Consider the following 16,901-nt stretch of genomic DNA (forward strand, 5'->3'; position numbering starts at 1 on the left):
ATAATGTCCTCAAGGTCCATTCATGTTGTTACATACTCCATAACTTTATTCTGTCTTAAAGCTACATAATATTCCATTGTATGTGCATACTGCAGTTTGTTTAGCCACTCTTCTGTTGATGGACATTTTGGCCGTTTCCATCTCTTTGCAATTGTAAATAATACTGCTATAAACATTGGTGTGCAAATGTCTGTTTGTGTCTTTGCCCTTATGTCCTCTGAGTAGATACCTAGCAATGGTATTGCTGGGTCATATGGCAATTCTATATTCAACTTTTTGAGGAACCGCCAAACTGCCTTCCACAGCAGTTGTACCCTTTGGCATTCCCACCAACAGTGAATAAGTATGCCTCTTTCTCCACATCCTCTCCAGCACTTGTTATTTTCTGTTTTGTTGATAATGGTCATTCTGGTGGGTGTGAGATGATATCTCATTGTGGTTTTAAGTTGCATTTCTCTAATGGCCAGGGACATTGAGCATCTGTTCATGTGCCTTTTAGCCATTTGTATTTCCTCTTCTGAGAAGTGTCTGTTCAAGTCTTTTTCCCATTTTGTAATTGGATTGGCCGTCTTTTTGTTGTTGAGTTGAACAATCTCTTTATAAATTCTGGATACTAGACCTTAATCTAATATGTCGTTTCCAAATATCGTCTCCCATTGTGTAGGCTGTCTTTTTACTTTCTTGATGAAGGTCTTTGATGCACAAAAGTGTTTAATTTTGAGGAGTTCCTATTTATTTATTTCCTTCTTCAGTGCTCTTGCTTTGGGTGTAAGGTCTATAAAACCACCTTCAAGTAAGTATAAGATTTATAAGATATTTCCCTACATTTTCTTCTAACTGTTTTATGGTTTTAGACCTAATAGGTCTTTTTTTTTTTTTTAACAAACAAACAAAAAACTATATTTCAGGTGCAGCTTCATTCAGTGTTCCAACATAGTTACATTACACTTAGGTATTATTGTGCTGTCCATTTTTGAGTTTTTGTATCTAGTCCTGTTGCACAGTCTGTATCCCTTCAGCTCCAATTACCCATTATCTTACCCTGTTTCTAATTCCTGCTGGTCTCTGTTACCAATGATATATTCCAAGCTGATTCTCGAATGTCGGTTCACATCAGTGGGACCATACAGTATTTGTCCTTTAGTTTTGGGCTAGAGTCACTCAGCATAATGTTCTCTAGGTCCATCCATGTTAGTACATGCTTCATAAGTTTAGTCTGTCTTAAAGCTGCATAATATTCCATCGTAGGTATACGCCACAGTTTGTTTAGCCACTCGTCTGTTGATGGACATTTTGGCTGTTTCCATCTCTTTGCAGTTGTAGATAATGCTGCTATAAACACTGGTGTGCAAATGTCCATCTGTGTCTTTGCCCTTAAGTCCTTTGAGTAGATACCTAGCAGTGGTATTGCTGGGTCGTAATCCATTCTGCCAGTCTATGTCTTTTGATTGGGAAATTCAGTCCATTAACTTTTAGTATTATTACTGTTTGGATAATATTTTCCTCTACCATTTTGGCTTTTGTATTATATATATCATATCTGATTTTCCTTCTTTCTACACTTTACTCCATACCTCTCTCTTCTGTCTTTTCGTATCTGACTCTAGTGCTCCCTTTAGTATTTCTTGCAGAGCTGGTCTTTTGGTCACAAATTCTCTCAGTGACTTTTTGTCTATAAATGTTTTAATTTCTCCTTCATTTTTGAAGGACAATTTTGCTGGATATAGGAGTCTTGGTTGGCAGTTTTTCTCTTTTAGTAATTTAAATATATCATCCCACTGTCTTCTAGCTTCCATGGTTTCTGCTGAGAAATCTACACATAGTCTTATTGGGTTTCCCTTGTATGTGATGGATTGTTTTTCTCTTGCTGCTTTCAAGATCCTCTCTTTCTCTTTGACCTCTGACATTCTAACTAGTAAGTGTCTTGGAGAACGCCTATTTGGGTCTATTCTCTTTGGGGTGCGCTGCACTTCTTGGATCTGCAAATTTAGGTCTTTCATAAGAGTTGGGAAATTTTCAGTGATAATTTCTTCCATTAGTTTTTCTCCTCCTTTTCCCTTCTCTTCTCCTTCTGGGACACCCACAACACGTATATTTGTGCGTTTCATATTGTCCTTCAGTTCCCTGATCCCCTGCTCAAGTTTTTCCATTCTTTTCCCTATAGTTTCTGTTTCTTTTTGGAATTCAGATGTTCCATCCTCCAGTTCACTAATTGTAGCTTCTGTCTCTTTAGATCTACCATTGTAGGTATCCATTGTTTTTTCCATTTTTTCTTTGTCCTTCACTCCCATAAGTTCTGTGATTTGTTTTTTCAGATTTTCTATTTCTTCTTTTTGTTCAGCCCATGTCTTCTTCATGTCCTCCCTCAATTTATTGATTTGGTTTTTGAAGAGTTTTTGCATTTCTTTTCGTATATTCAGCATTAGTTGTCTCGGCTCCTGTATCTCATTTGAACTATTGGTTTGTTCCTTTGACTTGGCCATATCTTCAATTTTCCGAGCGTCATCCATTATTTTCTGCTGGTGTCTGGGCATTTGATCAGATTTCCCTGGGTGTGGGACCCGGCTGGTTGAAAGGTTTTTCTGTGAAATCTCTGGGCTCTGTTTTTCTTTTCCTGCCCAGTAGGTGGCGCTCGTGGCGCTCGTCTGTCTGCGGGTCCCACCAGTAAAAGATGCTGTGGCTCCTTTAACTTGCCAATCCGAATCTCGCAGTCGGCCCAGGAAACCGCGCGTGGAGGGGGGGTCGCCGGCCGCCGCGGCTTCGGGGAGTGCCGGTCCAAATTGCCCAGCTGGCCTGAGACGCCAAGCGTGGCGGGAGGGCTCCGCTATCCAACGTTCCCAGTTGGACCGGGAAGCCATGTGTGTGAAAGGAACCCTGGTCACCAGCTGCCCCGGCTCGGGAAAGCGCGTGCCCCTCGGGTATCTCACCGTAGCGGTTTCTCCCTGCCCGTTCAGCCGTTCCAGAATGGGGTATGCTGTCTTTTTGGTCTCTGTCGTGGCTCCGGGAGCTGTTTCGTATTGTTTCTGTTTCTTTAGTTGCTGTTCTGGAGGAGGAACTAAGACCCGCGCGTCTTACTAAGCTGCCATCTTCTCCGGAAGTCTCGTGTTGTGGGATTTTAAATTAAACTCACAAGACTATCTGCTTGCTGATTTTGTAATGACAGAGGACCAATATGACTCGAGTTCTTTTCTATCGGCTGGACACACGTGCCTCTAATGATACTTTTCCTTGGTTCCTTAATATTGATTTGGAATCTTCTTCTTCGAGCCCCACGTTGGGCACCAAATGTTGCTTCCTATTGAAACGGAGCTCGAAGGATATTAAGGAATGATGAGAAAGAAAGAAAGGAAGAAGGAAAGAAAGAAAGACACAGATGGGCTCAGGGGGTCTGAAGCTTGAGTTTACTTCAGACAGACCTCAGACCCCTAATAGGTCTTTGATCCATTTTGAGTTAACTTTTGTATAGGGTGTGAGATACTGGTCCTCTTTCATTCTTTTGCATATGGATATCCAGTTCTCTAGGCACCATTTATTGAAGAGACTGTTCTGTCCCAGGTGTGTTGGCTTGACTGCCTTATCAAAGATTAATTGTGCATGGATGAGAGGGTCTGTATCTGAACACTTTATTCGATTCCATGATTATCGTTATTTTTTACTGTTTTATATTTCCAGCATTTACTGTGAGGAAACCAGTAGTGTCTTATTGCCTGTCATTGTTATTTCTCTGCTTTGGTCAATGGACCAGATGTTAATAGTAATTATTATTAAAAAAAAAAAAATTTATTGAGAAATCTTCAGACACATACAGTCCATAAATGGTGTACACACAGCGACTCACAATATTATCACATGGTTGTGTATTCATCCCTGTGGTTATTTTTAGAACATTTGCATCTCTCCAGAAAATGAAATAAAAAAAAAACTCATGTATCCCATACCCCTTCCTCCCTCTGCATTGACCACTATCCTCCCTCTGCATTGACCACTAGTATTGCAATCCTTTTAACTCATCTGTCCATACCCTGTATAAAAGGAGCATCAGACACAAGTTTTGCACAATCACACAGTCACATTGTAGAAGTTACATCTTTATATAATTGTCTTCAAGAAAAATCTGTAGCAAAGCTACTAGAGCTAAGTGGCAGGGTACAAGATAAATCCTCAAAAATCAGTAATGTTTTTATACACTAATGAGCAACCTGAAGAGGAAATCAAAAAAAAATTTCCATTTACAATAGCAACCATAAGAATTAAATATTTAGGAATAAATTTAACTAAGGATACGCAGGAAACTACAAGAACTACTTTTTATTATTAATTTTAAATTTTTTTAAAAAAATACCAAAAAACACCAAACACAAGCATTCTTAACTTCTGATCATTCTGTTCTACATAGATAATCAGTAATTTTTTTTTTAATATTTAAAAGCAGTTTATTCATATGCCAAAAGAACAGACCAAAGAAGCACACAAAACCCCAAACAGTGAAACAAAAACACAAAGCTGAAATTATTGCTTACTTAAATAAGAGAGAGCTATGCTGATGAACCAGAGTATCTGAGCAGAGGAGCAAACTGATTTTTTTTTTCATTTTAATTATTGTTATTTTTTTTAAATACTAAAAAACACCAAACAAACGCAAACATTCATAACTTTTGATCATTCCGTTCTATATACATAATCAGTAATTCACAATATCATCACATAGTTGCATATTCATCATCATGATCATTTCTTGGAACATTTGCATCTATTCAGAATAAGAAATAAAAAGAAAACAGAAAAAATTTCATACATACCATACCCCTTACCCCTCCCTTTCATTGATCACTAGCATTTCAAACTAAATTTAACATTTGTTCCCCCTATTATTTATTTTTATTCCATATGTTTTACTCATCTGTTGATAAGGTAGATAAAAGAAGCATCAGACACAGGGTTTTCACAATCACAGAGTCACGTTCTGAAAGCTATATCATTATACAATCATCATCAAGAAACATGGCAACTGGAACACAGCTCTACATTTTCAGGCAGTTCCCTCCAGCCTCTCCACTACACCTTGACTAACAAGGTGATATCTATTTAATGCATAAGAATAACCTCCAGGATAACCTCTCGATTCTGTTTGGAATCTCTCAGCCATTGACACTTTATCTCATTTCACTCTTCCCCCTTTTGCTTGAGAAGGTTTTCTCAATCCCGTGATGCTGAGTCTCAGCTCATTCTAGGATTTCTGTCCCACGTTGCCAGGCAGGTCCACACCCCTGGGATTCATGTCCCACATAGACAGGGAGTGGGTGGTGAGTTTGTTTGTTGTGTTGGCTGGAGAGAGAGGCCACATCTGAGCAACAAAAGAGGCTATCTTGGGGGTGACTCTTAGGCATAATTTTAAGTTGACTTGACCTATTCTTTATGGGGTTAAGTTTCATGTGAACAAACCCCAAGACTGGGGGCTCAGCCTATAGCTTTGGTTGTCTACACTGCTTGTGAGAATATCAGTAATTTCACTTAGGGAAGTTGAATTTTACCCCTTTCTCACCATTCCCCAAAGGGGACTTGGGAAATACTTTTTTATTCACTCTTCAGATCACTCTGGGATTTACTGGAACATCACTCCCGACAAACCAACAAAATCTCATGTCCTACTCAAGGTTCTGTGTACTTATGGTATTAAGCTATCTACCTAAGTTATATTAGGAAATGCACTAGTCAAAATATAAATTTTGTACCAAATAAACATTTTTTGCTTTAGTCTCACACATAAGGTAAAATTTTAAAATACTGATTACCATCTATTTTCAGCACTCTGCAGTAAGGACATTCCTTTGTTCTTCCTCATGCAAAAACATTTTTTTAATTTGTACATTTAGTCACTATCATTATACACTCTGGGCATTCCTAGATTATACCATCTCAGTCTTTATCATTTATCTTTCTTTCTGATTTCATTTGTGCCCTCAGCCCTCAACTACAAAACTTTTGCTAAAATAAATCACGGAAGACCTGAGTAAGTGGAAGAGTATACTGTGTTCACGGATTGGAAGACTAAATATAGTTAAGATGTCAGTTCTACCCAAAATGATTTATAGATTCAATGCACTACAAATTAAAATCCCAACAACTTACTTTACAGAAATAGGAAAACTAATAACCAAATTTATTTGTAAGGGCAGGGTACCCTGAATAGCTGAAAATATCTTGAGATCGAAAAATGAAGTGGGAGGTCCCATACTACCTGACTTTATAATAAATATTTATTAATATGCAGAGCTCTTATAGAAAAGATTTCAGTAAAATATTGATCATAAAAATCGTAGTAAAATCCATGATTTGAATTCGTGATAAAATTGAAGATGTAATTTTTGTTATCGCTTCTCCTTAAAGTTCTTTTAATCAGAACTTAAGGATAGCTTTGAATAAACTGGGGCCCTATGTTATGGTTACAAAGGTATTTTTTGATGGATACTTCATAGAGTTTGTTATAAGAGTACCCTGACACCTTGTCTGAGTTTCTGGACAAAAATAAAGTCATGCTATGCAGGAGAAACATGTAATACAAGCAATCAAGGCATCTTCTTGGGTCCGGTTTTGTCCGGACTCAAGGGATGAAGATGGGATGGGTGTGATTGAAGTGTTCTACTGAGTCAGGAGTCGGCTCCAGCAGTGGGAGGTTGTTTTGAAGGCAGAGATGATGACTCTCTGTAGAATTCAGTTACTGTTTCAAAACAGAGGAAACCGTGCAGGTGAGGAGACAGGTACCTGCTTTGTGAGAATGGGCGTCCACACCATTATTGGGGCCCTCTGTCCAGTGTGTGAGTTGGTACACTGTCGTGTCACCACAACCTCACTTACTAGGGCGGCCTTTCTCGGGATCCTGCACATGCTGCCTTCACTGCAGTGGGACGGTTTTACAAAATGTTAATATTTGAACAACGTACATGCTTTCTGCCAAGGTGTTCTCGGGGCTGTTTCTAATGCCATCAATTTCTTGCTCTTCTGTTTTCTTTTAGCTCTGCTTATGATAACATCAACAAAGTTCGAGTGGCTATCAAGAAAATCAGTCCTTTTGAGCACCAGACATATTGCCAGAGAACGCTGAGGGAGATAAAAATCTTATTGCGCTTCAGACATGAGAACATCATTGGAATCAATGATATTATCCGAGCACCAACCATCGAGCAAATGAAAGATGTGTATCCTTTCCAGGCAGCCAACTCCACTGCTTAGTTACTTTCTTAAGTAAAGATGACTAGGAAGTCACACGAGTAAAGTAGAAGTGCATAAAACACATTTAAGGAGAAATTTTAATACTTGCATCTTTTAAAATATTTCTCTGGTTCATTTCCTTAGTTGACAGTAACTCCTAATATTTTTGGAGTAAATACAGTATTTTCACTGTGAGTTTCAGTAAAGATCTCCCAGAAGTGTAGTTACAGAAGTCTTGGTTAATACCATTTCCAGTCATGTTTTTCCATTCAAGAGTAAGAAAGTACTCTTCACTTTCCCTGGTGAAGAGTAAGAAGACAGGGCCATAGACTTAGAAAGGGGTTCCCTTGTTATCCATCTGGGCAAATCTGGACAGTCCTCCGTTTAGACAGCATAGTCCCACTCTGCTAATCTTTCACACTCAGGCCCACTAAGCTCTGAAATCATGTTGATTCACTCTAACCAAAATTTAGAAATCCAGGTTTAGCAGGTCCAGGGGATACTGCCTGGGTAAAAGCTCTTTTGAAGGGCAGAGGCATGAAGTATGCTGAAGAGCATTGACCAGAAGAAAGGTGGTTACCCATTCCTTTTAGTACGGCTTCCTCCCAGTTTGCCCACTTTATATTCTCCCCCTCGAGGGAGAGAGCTCCCTGTCTCCAGGCAGTCTGTTTCATATTTAAACAGCGTTGTTACTAAGTTGTGTGATATTTTAAGTGCAATTGTAATGCTGCCTGCTGTTACCACCTGTTGGTCCTGCTTTTCTTTTTGCCCTGAAAATTAAGTCTGTCGCAGATGACAGTTTTTCAAGTCATGTTTCCTTTGAATCCCATGCTACAACTCGTATGAATGTACAGAATGTATACTATTTACATGGAAATAAATAAAAGAAATTCCAAAACACTGCTTAAGAAATAATAGTATGGTAAAGGTAAAAGTTAAAGGCGTTTATAATTTAATTTCTGTAACAAAGGTGTCAGTAGCTAACATTCTTGGTGCTTTGATACATGCAAGAAAGCAAGAGGAGCAAAAGTAATACCAGCCCCTTCCTAGCATGACTTCCCCATAGTTTCATTTATTTAGGGTCTTAACATTAGTCGAAGAGTCAAGGAAATAGAGTAAGGTTGAATTTAGTAGTAGTGTGTTCAAGACCACTATTTCCAAAGGTTTTATAGTTGTTTCTCGAGAAACGGCAAAACAAGGGAAGAATTGATGGCAGTGATGTAGTGTGAGTGCCGCTAGGCCAGGTTGAGGACGGGGTGTGGTGATTCTGGCCACCCCCATTTCCTGGCCCTTCCCAACAAGCTTTGGAGGGGGGTTGTCGATTGTGGATAGTTTGGAGACCAGGGAGGTAAGAATTCAAGATTGGCCAGTATTTCCATAACAGCTTAATTTGGATTTTAGTCTAGACTCATAATCACTCACAAGTCCTGAAATGGATTTAGAAACTCCTTTAGGTTCCTTCCATGAAGGTTTAGTTTTTCATTTCCTTCACGGACCTCTTGATGTAATAATGGGTTGTTTGGAAATTGGGTCAGAAGAGGGTGGTTTTGTTTTCATTGTAACCTGCCGTTTGGAGTGTTGCCTTAACCTGTCCAAACAGATATATAGTTCAGGACCTCATGGAAACAGATCTTTACAAGCTCTTGAAGACACAACACCTCAGCAACGACCATATCTGCTATTTTCTTTACCAGATCCTCAGAGGATTAAAATACATCCACTCAGCTAACGTTCTGCACCGTGACCTCAAACCTTCCAACCTGCTGCTCAACACCACCTGCGATCTCAAGGTCAGCAAGGTTATTTTCTCGTAGGGTGACATGGTGAAAGCACTCTTTGATCAGGGCATGTTTCATTATTCCTATTTAAAATTACACCAAAAATAACGTGAAAACATTTTCATGGTAAAAAATGCAAGTGGGTGGGCCACGGTGGCTCAGAAGGCAGAGTGCTCACCTGCCATGCCAGAGGACCCGAGTTCAATTCCTGGTGCCTGCCCATGTTAAAAAAAAAAAAATGCAAGTAAGTGATGCTTGTCCTCTTTCCCATTCTCCTGTTCCTTGCTCTCCAAAGGTAAAACTATAATAAATCAGTGTACGTTCTTTTAAACTTTTCCTTTGCACTTTCATACTTGTATACTTATATATATATTACAAGAATGATGTGCATTATGTGTAAAATTAAATATCATGTATTTCATTGGTGACCTTTTTCTTCAGTAAATTCTATCCAGGAAAACCCCAGATCCTTTGCAGTCCCTGGGGTTCTCAAGGCAAAATGCAGTGTTTATATAGTCCTGTTTTAATAGTTGGCAAAGCTAAAAAAGGGGGGAGCGGTGGACTATAGATACTTAGTTGTGATGAAGGATGTGTGGATGTAGTCTGATACAAATGCATATGAATTAGAGAAGCCCTAAATAAATGGAAAGACACCCCGTGTCCATGAGCCAGAAGATTTAATATCATTAGGATATCAGTACCCTCATATTGATGTACGGATGCAACAGAAGCCCTGCCAAAGCTGCCTTTTTAATTTTTTTTAATTTTTTTGTGGAGAATATCCAAATGGGCAAATCTGTAGGTGCAGAAAGTAGCTTGCTGGTTCCTTGGGGCTGGGAGGATTAAGGAAGGAATTGGGAGGGGCTATTAGTGGTACAGAATTTCTTTTTTGGGTGAAGAAAACTCTAAAACTGGTTTGTGGTGATTGTTATACAACCCTGTGAATGAAATACTAAAATCATTGAATTGTACTATACATTTTTAAAATGGGTGAATTGTATGGTAAATGAATTACATTTCAATAAAGCTATTTTTAAAATGCTTATTGATGTATAGTAATAATCATTTCTTGAATTTCAGTTTAACAGACATTTCTGTTAGAAGTCCTGTAAGGCATACCAGGCCAGTGTCCAGTGAGATGGGTGCCTGCTCCTGGTTTCTGAAAACTGACAGGTCTGAAATCTGATAGGATAATAGATGATTTATAATAAAGTGTGCTGTAATTGAGACACTGGAAAGAGTGCTGTGCACACGTGAAGTAGAGAGATGGGTCACTTCTTACCAGGGCTGTGAGTGGTGCCAGGAAGAGGGTGGTGTCCATGTTGGCTGGCCCTCTAAGGAGGGGAAGCTTTCGATAACCAAATGGCTATACTGAGAATAGTGTCGTAGGCAGAAGGAATGAGAACTGAAAGTAAGCAGTAGGGATGGATACCCCAAATAGTAGTCCTCCCGGGTGGGCTGAGCAGTAGGAAAAGGCTGACTGGAAGTAAACCCTGGAGAGCCTTCTCGAACTGTCTAAAAAAAGCAGTGGGTTTATGTTGGCTCACTCTACTGTCATTGAATGTTTGAAACACCGTGACACCAAACTGGGCTGAACTCTATCTTAGATCTCTCTAGATGAGATTGATGCATGTTCCATATGCGATAACTTGATAAAATCGGGTTCATAGTCCTTTCTCATGAAACTGTGCACCTGAAAGACATTGTGGACACATAAAGAATAAAGCTATTTTTAGGAATCATCACATACTTCTTTGTTTCTTAGTGATTCTCTTAAAAAACGACTGAAGTTTTTTTTCTTTGTCTCCTAGTACTTTTCTTTTTTCTTATCATCACAGCCCTGTTATCCCAAATTGCTTTAGTTTATTTTTAGAGAGCTGTTCTCAGTCAATATTTTAAGTATATAATATTTCTGGGAAAAATTATTTCTGCTTGAAAATGTTCACCCTGCGGAATGAAACAAAAAGAACAAGGACTCCTTTCTCTATTATTTCTGCACTATTTTTAGACTTGTCTTTATATAGAACCATTTTACACATCAAAATTTATGCCCACATTGATATATATGTTTTGTTGGCCATCTGTGTGAACAAGGCATTGTTTTCAAAACCCAGTTAACGCACACAGTGAGAAAAACAGCAGAGTATTCTAGGTGTTTAGAACAGTACAGTTCACCCACATTAAAGTGTAGCATGGAATGGGCAGCAGGCTTATCCATATACATACAGGAGGGAATCTCATTCCAAAGACTGAACTCACTGACTCATCATGCTGAGCATGTCCAAGAAACAGGGCAGGGTACAATTTCAGTTCAGTGAGCATGGTTGAGAATTGAGAGAGCATCAGTAGGTAGTGGCTTCTCCACTCGAGCCCTGGGGTCAGTGTACACCCATCCCATCCTCAGGACTTGAGTGGTGACAGTGATGTGTTCTTGAACTGGTGGAAGCCATATTTTATTTTATGGCTTTGCCTCAGAGATACTGCCATATCACGTCCATTGTTTTCTGTAGGGTTAGAAGTACAAAAGATTCAAGAGAACAGAAAATAGGCCCACCTCTTCACACGAATTTGGCCAGAGTGCTTGTAGGAAGAACACGGGGTTTGGTTTATGTTGGTGTAGTCCTCTCTAGGAAATGCAGTCTCCCATGACGAAGTTTAAAAATCACTCAGCACTGTGAGAATCAAGTCATCATATTGAAGCCAGCTTAACCGGCAGTCCCCATTGCTTTGCCCAGATTCTGTGTATCAGGAATCTGGAGATATTGGCTCAACACTTGGACTTGTCGATCTGTGGGTTTGCCATATTCCGGTGTTTTGTTTATCTGGGCCTTGTTTTATGACTTAGCTGAGCCATGAAAAGCTGTGTATCAAGTCTTCACCCATTATACTTCTGACTGGGTAGAGGGCAGTGAAGGATCATTGGTCACAGTCTGGGGCTTGCCCTTGTTAGCTCTGCTGGCCAGGTGCAGTATTTCTTCTCTGATTGTGTGATTTGAAATGTGGTGTAGTCCATTTACACCATAGATGGCCGATGAGTGGAGAGCTTTGGTTGAACTTGAATCAAGAGATGAAGTCAAATTAGCCCAGTAAAAAGAGAAACTGTGGGTCACAGTGTGTCGAAAAATGCAAGCCATGTAGAATTGAAATGAGTTGGCAGTAGTAGTATCGTGTGGCAGAGACTTGTAGAGCTTGAAGGACTTTCCGATGTAAGATGTAATAGTTCATAGCTTCTCTGAGTTGGAAATGATGCCAAATGGGGCCACGTTTCTAGTGAACCATGGAAAATTATGCCATGCAGATATGTGCAGCTTTTCTTGAATTTTACAATTGGAGCAAGTGGTAGTGTCTGTAGTATCAAAGGTACCGTTGTCCAGGGTGGGGAGGGCTCTAGGGGAGGACATTCATGAAAGGTGGACAGGATCCTTCTGCATTAGTGAGTTAGAGTGCTCATGGGGTACCTAAGCAGAGATGGCTGTCTGGATAACCTCCAAGTCCTATAAGTGTCTCAGATTGTCCTTTCTTCCTCTTCCCTGTTTTATGGCCTGAGTGCAGGACCTTATCATAATCTTTTAGCTGGTTTTACTCAGTGAGCCTCCAGACTAGTCTCTTACAGGTTACCTTCTACCATACTCTGGCCTATCTTTGTTAACATGCCTTTGCCTTCCTAGGGTTAGTTCCTCAAGGGCCAAGGAGTGGCACATGGCAGCAACAAAATATTTGGATGGCCAGGTAGATGAAAGGCCAGCTACTTCTATGGGTCACAAGCAAATAGAAGCTGGAGAAGCATCTTCAGTATTTTTTTTTTTTGCATGGGCAGGCACCAGGAATTGAATCCAGGTCTCTGGCATGGCAGGCAAGAAAAAATTTTTTTAAAGCTTTGGGAATGGGTCTAACGACACAGAAGTGGAGTAAAATAGAAAGAATCTTTGGAAATGCTTACATTTGTGAAAAAGTACAAGAAGAGCAGAACGTGAGGTCTGAGGACTAAGAAGACAAGTACAAATGGAGAAGTTGCTCTACAGCAGGATGGTCCCAGGAGCCCCAGCAGGAAGGGCTGAGAGAGGGCCCTGGATAGTTGTTGAAACCCTGCCCAGGACAGTTTTTGTCATGTGCACTGGGTGAGATTTCTGTGGCCTGAGCAGGCAGTGAAGGGTGGGAGACACCCCTAAAATATATCTGAAAGAATCCTGCAGCCTTTCCCTCATCTCTGAAGTATGCTTGTCATCACTGCCTTTCAGGCTTTGAAGACTGAATCAAGTGAATGAGCCCAGCAGAGCTCCTGCCACATAGTAATGATAGCCACTGCTTGTGGTCGTTATTACTGCTTTCGTCATTTTTGTTGGGATACTTGATATCAAACTGATTAAACTCACTAAGTGGGTGTTGCCTTTTTCCTCTCTAAGATCTGCGACTTTGGCTTGGCCCGCGTTGCAGACCCAGACCATGATCACACGGGATTCCTGACAGAGTACGTAGCCACACGTTGGTACAGGGCTCCAGAGATTATGTTGAATTCCAAGGTAAGGAAACCTCTGTTTTCATTTGGGTTGAGGCTCGGCCTCTCTGGTCTGTCCACTACCTAGGTGCCGTCCTGAAATTTCTTGTTCATCATTAACCAGGTTCAGCTGCTCTGTCACAGCTGGAGTAGTCCTGACACCCCCTGTAGGGCTGGAGTGCGTGTTGTATCCCCCCTTGTTCAGCTCTCCAGGCCTGCCTATGGCAGCTCTTACCCTGCTGCTCATGCTGTGGGTGCAGACTGGATTTGTGGTGGAGGCTGTCTAATAGTGTGTGCTTCCATGGACCTGGGCAGGTCTTTTCCATGAAGATCAGATTTATCTCATACCAAAGAATATGCCTGCAAACAAAATTGTAGTATAATTTGATGCGCTTTAAGAAACTACAAGTTTGGAAAGAATAGGAGCTGTTAATGGTATCTTAAACAGTTTTTTTCAAAATTATATGGTAGCCTTGCTTTCAGATAAATGTGTCCTACTGCTCCTCAGAGGGGCTATGGAGAGTGCATCCAGATGGAGTACAGACTCTTCTAACAAGGTCTGTGTCTTGGTCATAAGAACTGATCAAGCTTTTATAAAAGCAAGGAAAAATGAAATGTGGCATCGTTGGTGTGAGCCACATGGCAAAAATTGAGGTCTACTCTGGAGATTGAGATTGAGGGAAATATATCATTTGCTTTGGTAAATAGTATGAGTAACATGTCAGAATTAGGAAATTAGGTGGGCCTGCTTGCTTCCTTTATCTTGTATCTCAAAAATTTTAAGTTTTAACTCAGTACCATCTACCATAATAATATAGCATTAAGATGCATGCAGAGAGCAGGAGAAATAGACTTTGACTCCCATGTCTAGGGTGCAGTGACCAGAAATCATCATGAGAGCTTTATTGGGAAAGAATTAGCACAGAGGCGGCCTCATTCTCTCCCCCCTCCTTTATGAATATATTAGGGCAGGATGAACTAATAGATTGCTTTTGTGAGAAAAAAATTTATTTGAGACAGTTTTCCAAGACAAATTCTATGTCCATTCAGTTTAGTTATGAAAGTAAAATTCCATTAAATAAAATACAGTATAAAGAAAGGTTTAGTTAAACAGATATTTCAAAGAAGGAAATGCTCTGTTGATTCTATTCTACTTCTGTGTTGCAAATCATCCCACACGGCAGGTTCTTTCCTGGGCAGCCCCTGTGACAGCCATCTACTTGAGGAGTGAACCAGTGGCTGGTGCCATTTGTAAAGAAGAGCTGTCCAGGCACCTTTTACCCTGTGGCCTTTGTTGTCTTGTAGCTCCATTTGGACTTCAGATACCCCCCACTGTCTTTGCTTACCCACCCTCCAAGGGGAGGTAGCCAAAGAGAGGGGGCTTTGTGACCTGTTGGATTACCAGTTTAGGTTTCATCCTCAGGTTCACTGTAGAGAAAACTGAGTCTCTCTCCCTATCTCCCACATGCTCCCAGGCTGCCTTTTTTTTTTTTTTTTAATTTTATTTTGAAAACCTATAGGAAAGTTTCAGAAATAATACAAGAATACAGAGAAGTCCAGTAAACCCTCTACCGAGATACTCAAATTTACCAACTTTAGACATTTTGATGGATTTGCTGTATCATTCTGTTTTCTAGACAGTTGAGAGTAGATTGCCCACATCATGCTTCTTTGACACTTAATACCTCCATGTGCATTTCCTGAGAACAAGAATGTTCACTTTTGTAACCATAATAAGTACAGAAATCATGTGCAAGAAATTTAATATTGATAGAAAGCTTACCATGTCTTCCAGTTTTTTCAAGGGCCCTAGTAATGTCCTTTTGGAACATTTTCTCCTCCACTTCTAGATCCAGCTTAGGATCATATATTACATATAATTGTTATTGTCTGTTTGATCTCTTTAAAAAAATATTGGTGACATTTACAACGTGAAATTTTTCATCTCAGCCACTTGCAGGCATATAATGGAACAGTGGTAGTTACATTGACGGTGTTATGCCACCGACACCACCATGCATTACCCAAGCTCTTGCATCACCTCAAACCGAAACCCCGTCCCCATTCCCCACCACCCCACCCCTGGTTACCTGTAATCAGCTTTCCGTCTCTGAACTTACATAATCTAGTTATTTCATACAAGTGAAATGATATAGTATCTGTTCATTTATGTCTCACTTATTTCATTCAACACAATGTCTTCATGATTCATCCTTGTTGTTTCATATGTCAGAACTTCATTCCTTTTTGTGGCTTTATGATATTCCATCGTATGGATAAAACACATTTTGTTTATCCATTCATCTGTTGGTGGACTCAGATTGTTTCCACCTTTGGACTGTTGTAAATAATGCTGCTATGAGCATTGGTGTGCAAATGCCTGTTAGGGCTCCCTGCTTTCAATTCATACACCTAGAAGTGGGATTACTGAGTCCTATTATAATTCTATGCTTAACTTTTTGAGTCACCAGTAAACTGTTTTCCTAACTTTTTTATTTGCTCTACCTCTAGCCTGGAATGTTATTTCTAGCAACATAGTCACTTTTTTAATTAATTAATTTAGAAAATTTTCAAGCCCATAGTATTGAGAGCCCAACAAATACCTATTCTCCTTTCCTGAATCATCAGCTGTTAATATCTTGCCATATCCCTCCCTGTCTGTCCATCTCTATTCTTCTTCCTCTCTCTTTCTCCCTTTCTCCTCCTCCTCCTGCCTCCCCTTCTCTCCTTCTCCCTCTCTCCCTCCCTCCTCTCTCTTTTTTTTTATCTTCTCTCTCTTCCCTGTTGTCAAACCATTTGACACTTCACCAAACCAAAATTTTATCCAAATACTCTTCAGGCATACGTCTCATAAAAAAAGATTTTTTTTAACCCTTTTATTGCCACAATACCTTTACCATAGCTGAGACCAATCCAGTGTATTAGTTTGTTCACAGGTTTCCCCACTTGTCCCCCAAAAAAGTTCTTCACAGCTCTTGTGGTTCTTCTTTCAGTCTGTGATCTAATCAAGTATCATACATTGTACTTGTCAAATAGTCCTCCCTGCCTTCCTTTTTTCATGACACTGGGTACTCTACAGGGTGCGTATCAGTTGTTTAACAGAAATGGCTCGTGTTCTGGATTCTTGGGCTGTTTCTTTGTGACTAGGTTTTAGTCATATATCTCCAGTGAGAACACCCCAGGTTCTCAGAAGCATGTATGTGAACCTGCTTAGAGATGCTCACCTTTGTTTTTTCATTTTTTCCCCTTTTAACATTTGTGTGTGTGTGTGAAATATAGCGTATATACAAGAAAGCAATAAGTTTCTAAGTACATTTTAACAAGTAGTTATAGAACAGACTTTTAAGTTTGATATGGGTTATAGTTCCACGATTTTTTCATTTTTTTTTCTTCAGGCTGCTCCAAGACACTGGAGACCA

The 16,901-nt window shown here is 39.9% G+C and overlaps 1 protein-coding gene across 1 annotated transcript in view; it reads left to right on the forward strand.

Moving 5' to 3' along the window:
* MAPK1 (mitogen-activated protein kinase 1) overlaps nucleotides 1–16,901 on the forward strand; it is a 120,484-nt gene that overhangs the window by 72,652 nt on the left and 30,931 nt on the right. The window contains exons 2-4 of the mRNA XM_077160258.1: nucleotides 7,014–7,196; nucleotides 8,810–8,999; nucleotides 13,391–13,507. Coding sequence (XP_077016373.1) covers nucleotides 7,014–7,196; nucleotides 8,810–8,999; nucleotides 13,391–13,507 — 490 coding nt within the window. The remainder of the gene's footprint in view (nucleotides 1–7,013; nucleotides 7,197–8,809; nucleotides 9,000–13,390; nucleotides 13,508–16,901) is intronic.

This window comes from Tamandua tetradactyla, chromosome 5 (assembly GCF_023851605.1).
Source record: "Tamandua tetradactyla isolate mTamTet1 chromosome 5, mTamTet1.pri, whole genome shotgun sequence".
NCBI classification, from domain to species: Eukaryota; Metazoa; Chordata; class Mammalia; order Pilosa; family Myrmecophagidae; genus Tamandua; species Tamandua tetradactyla.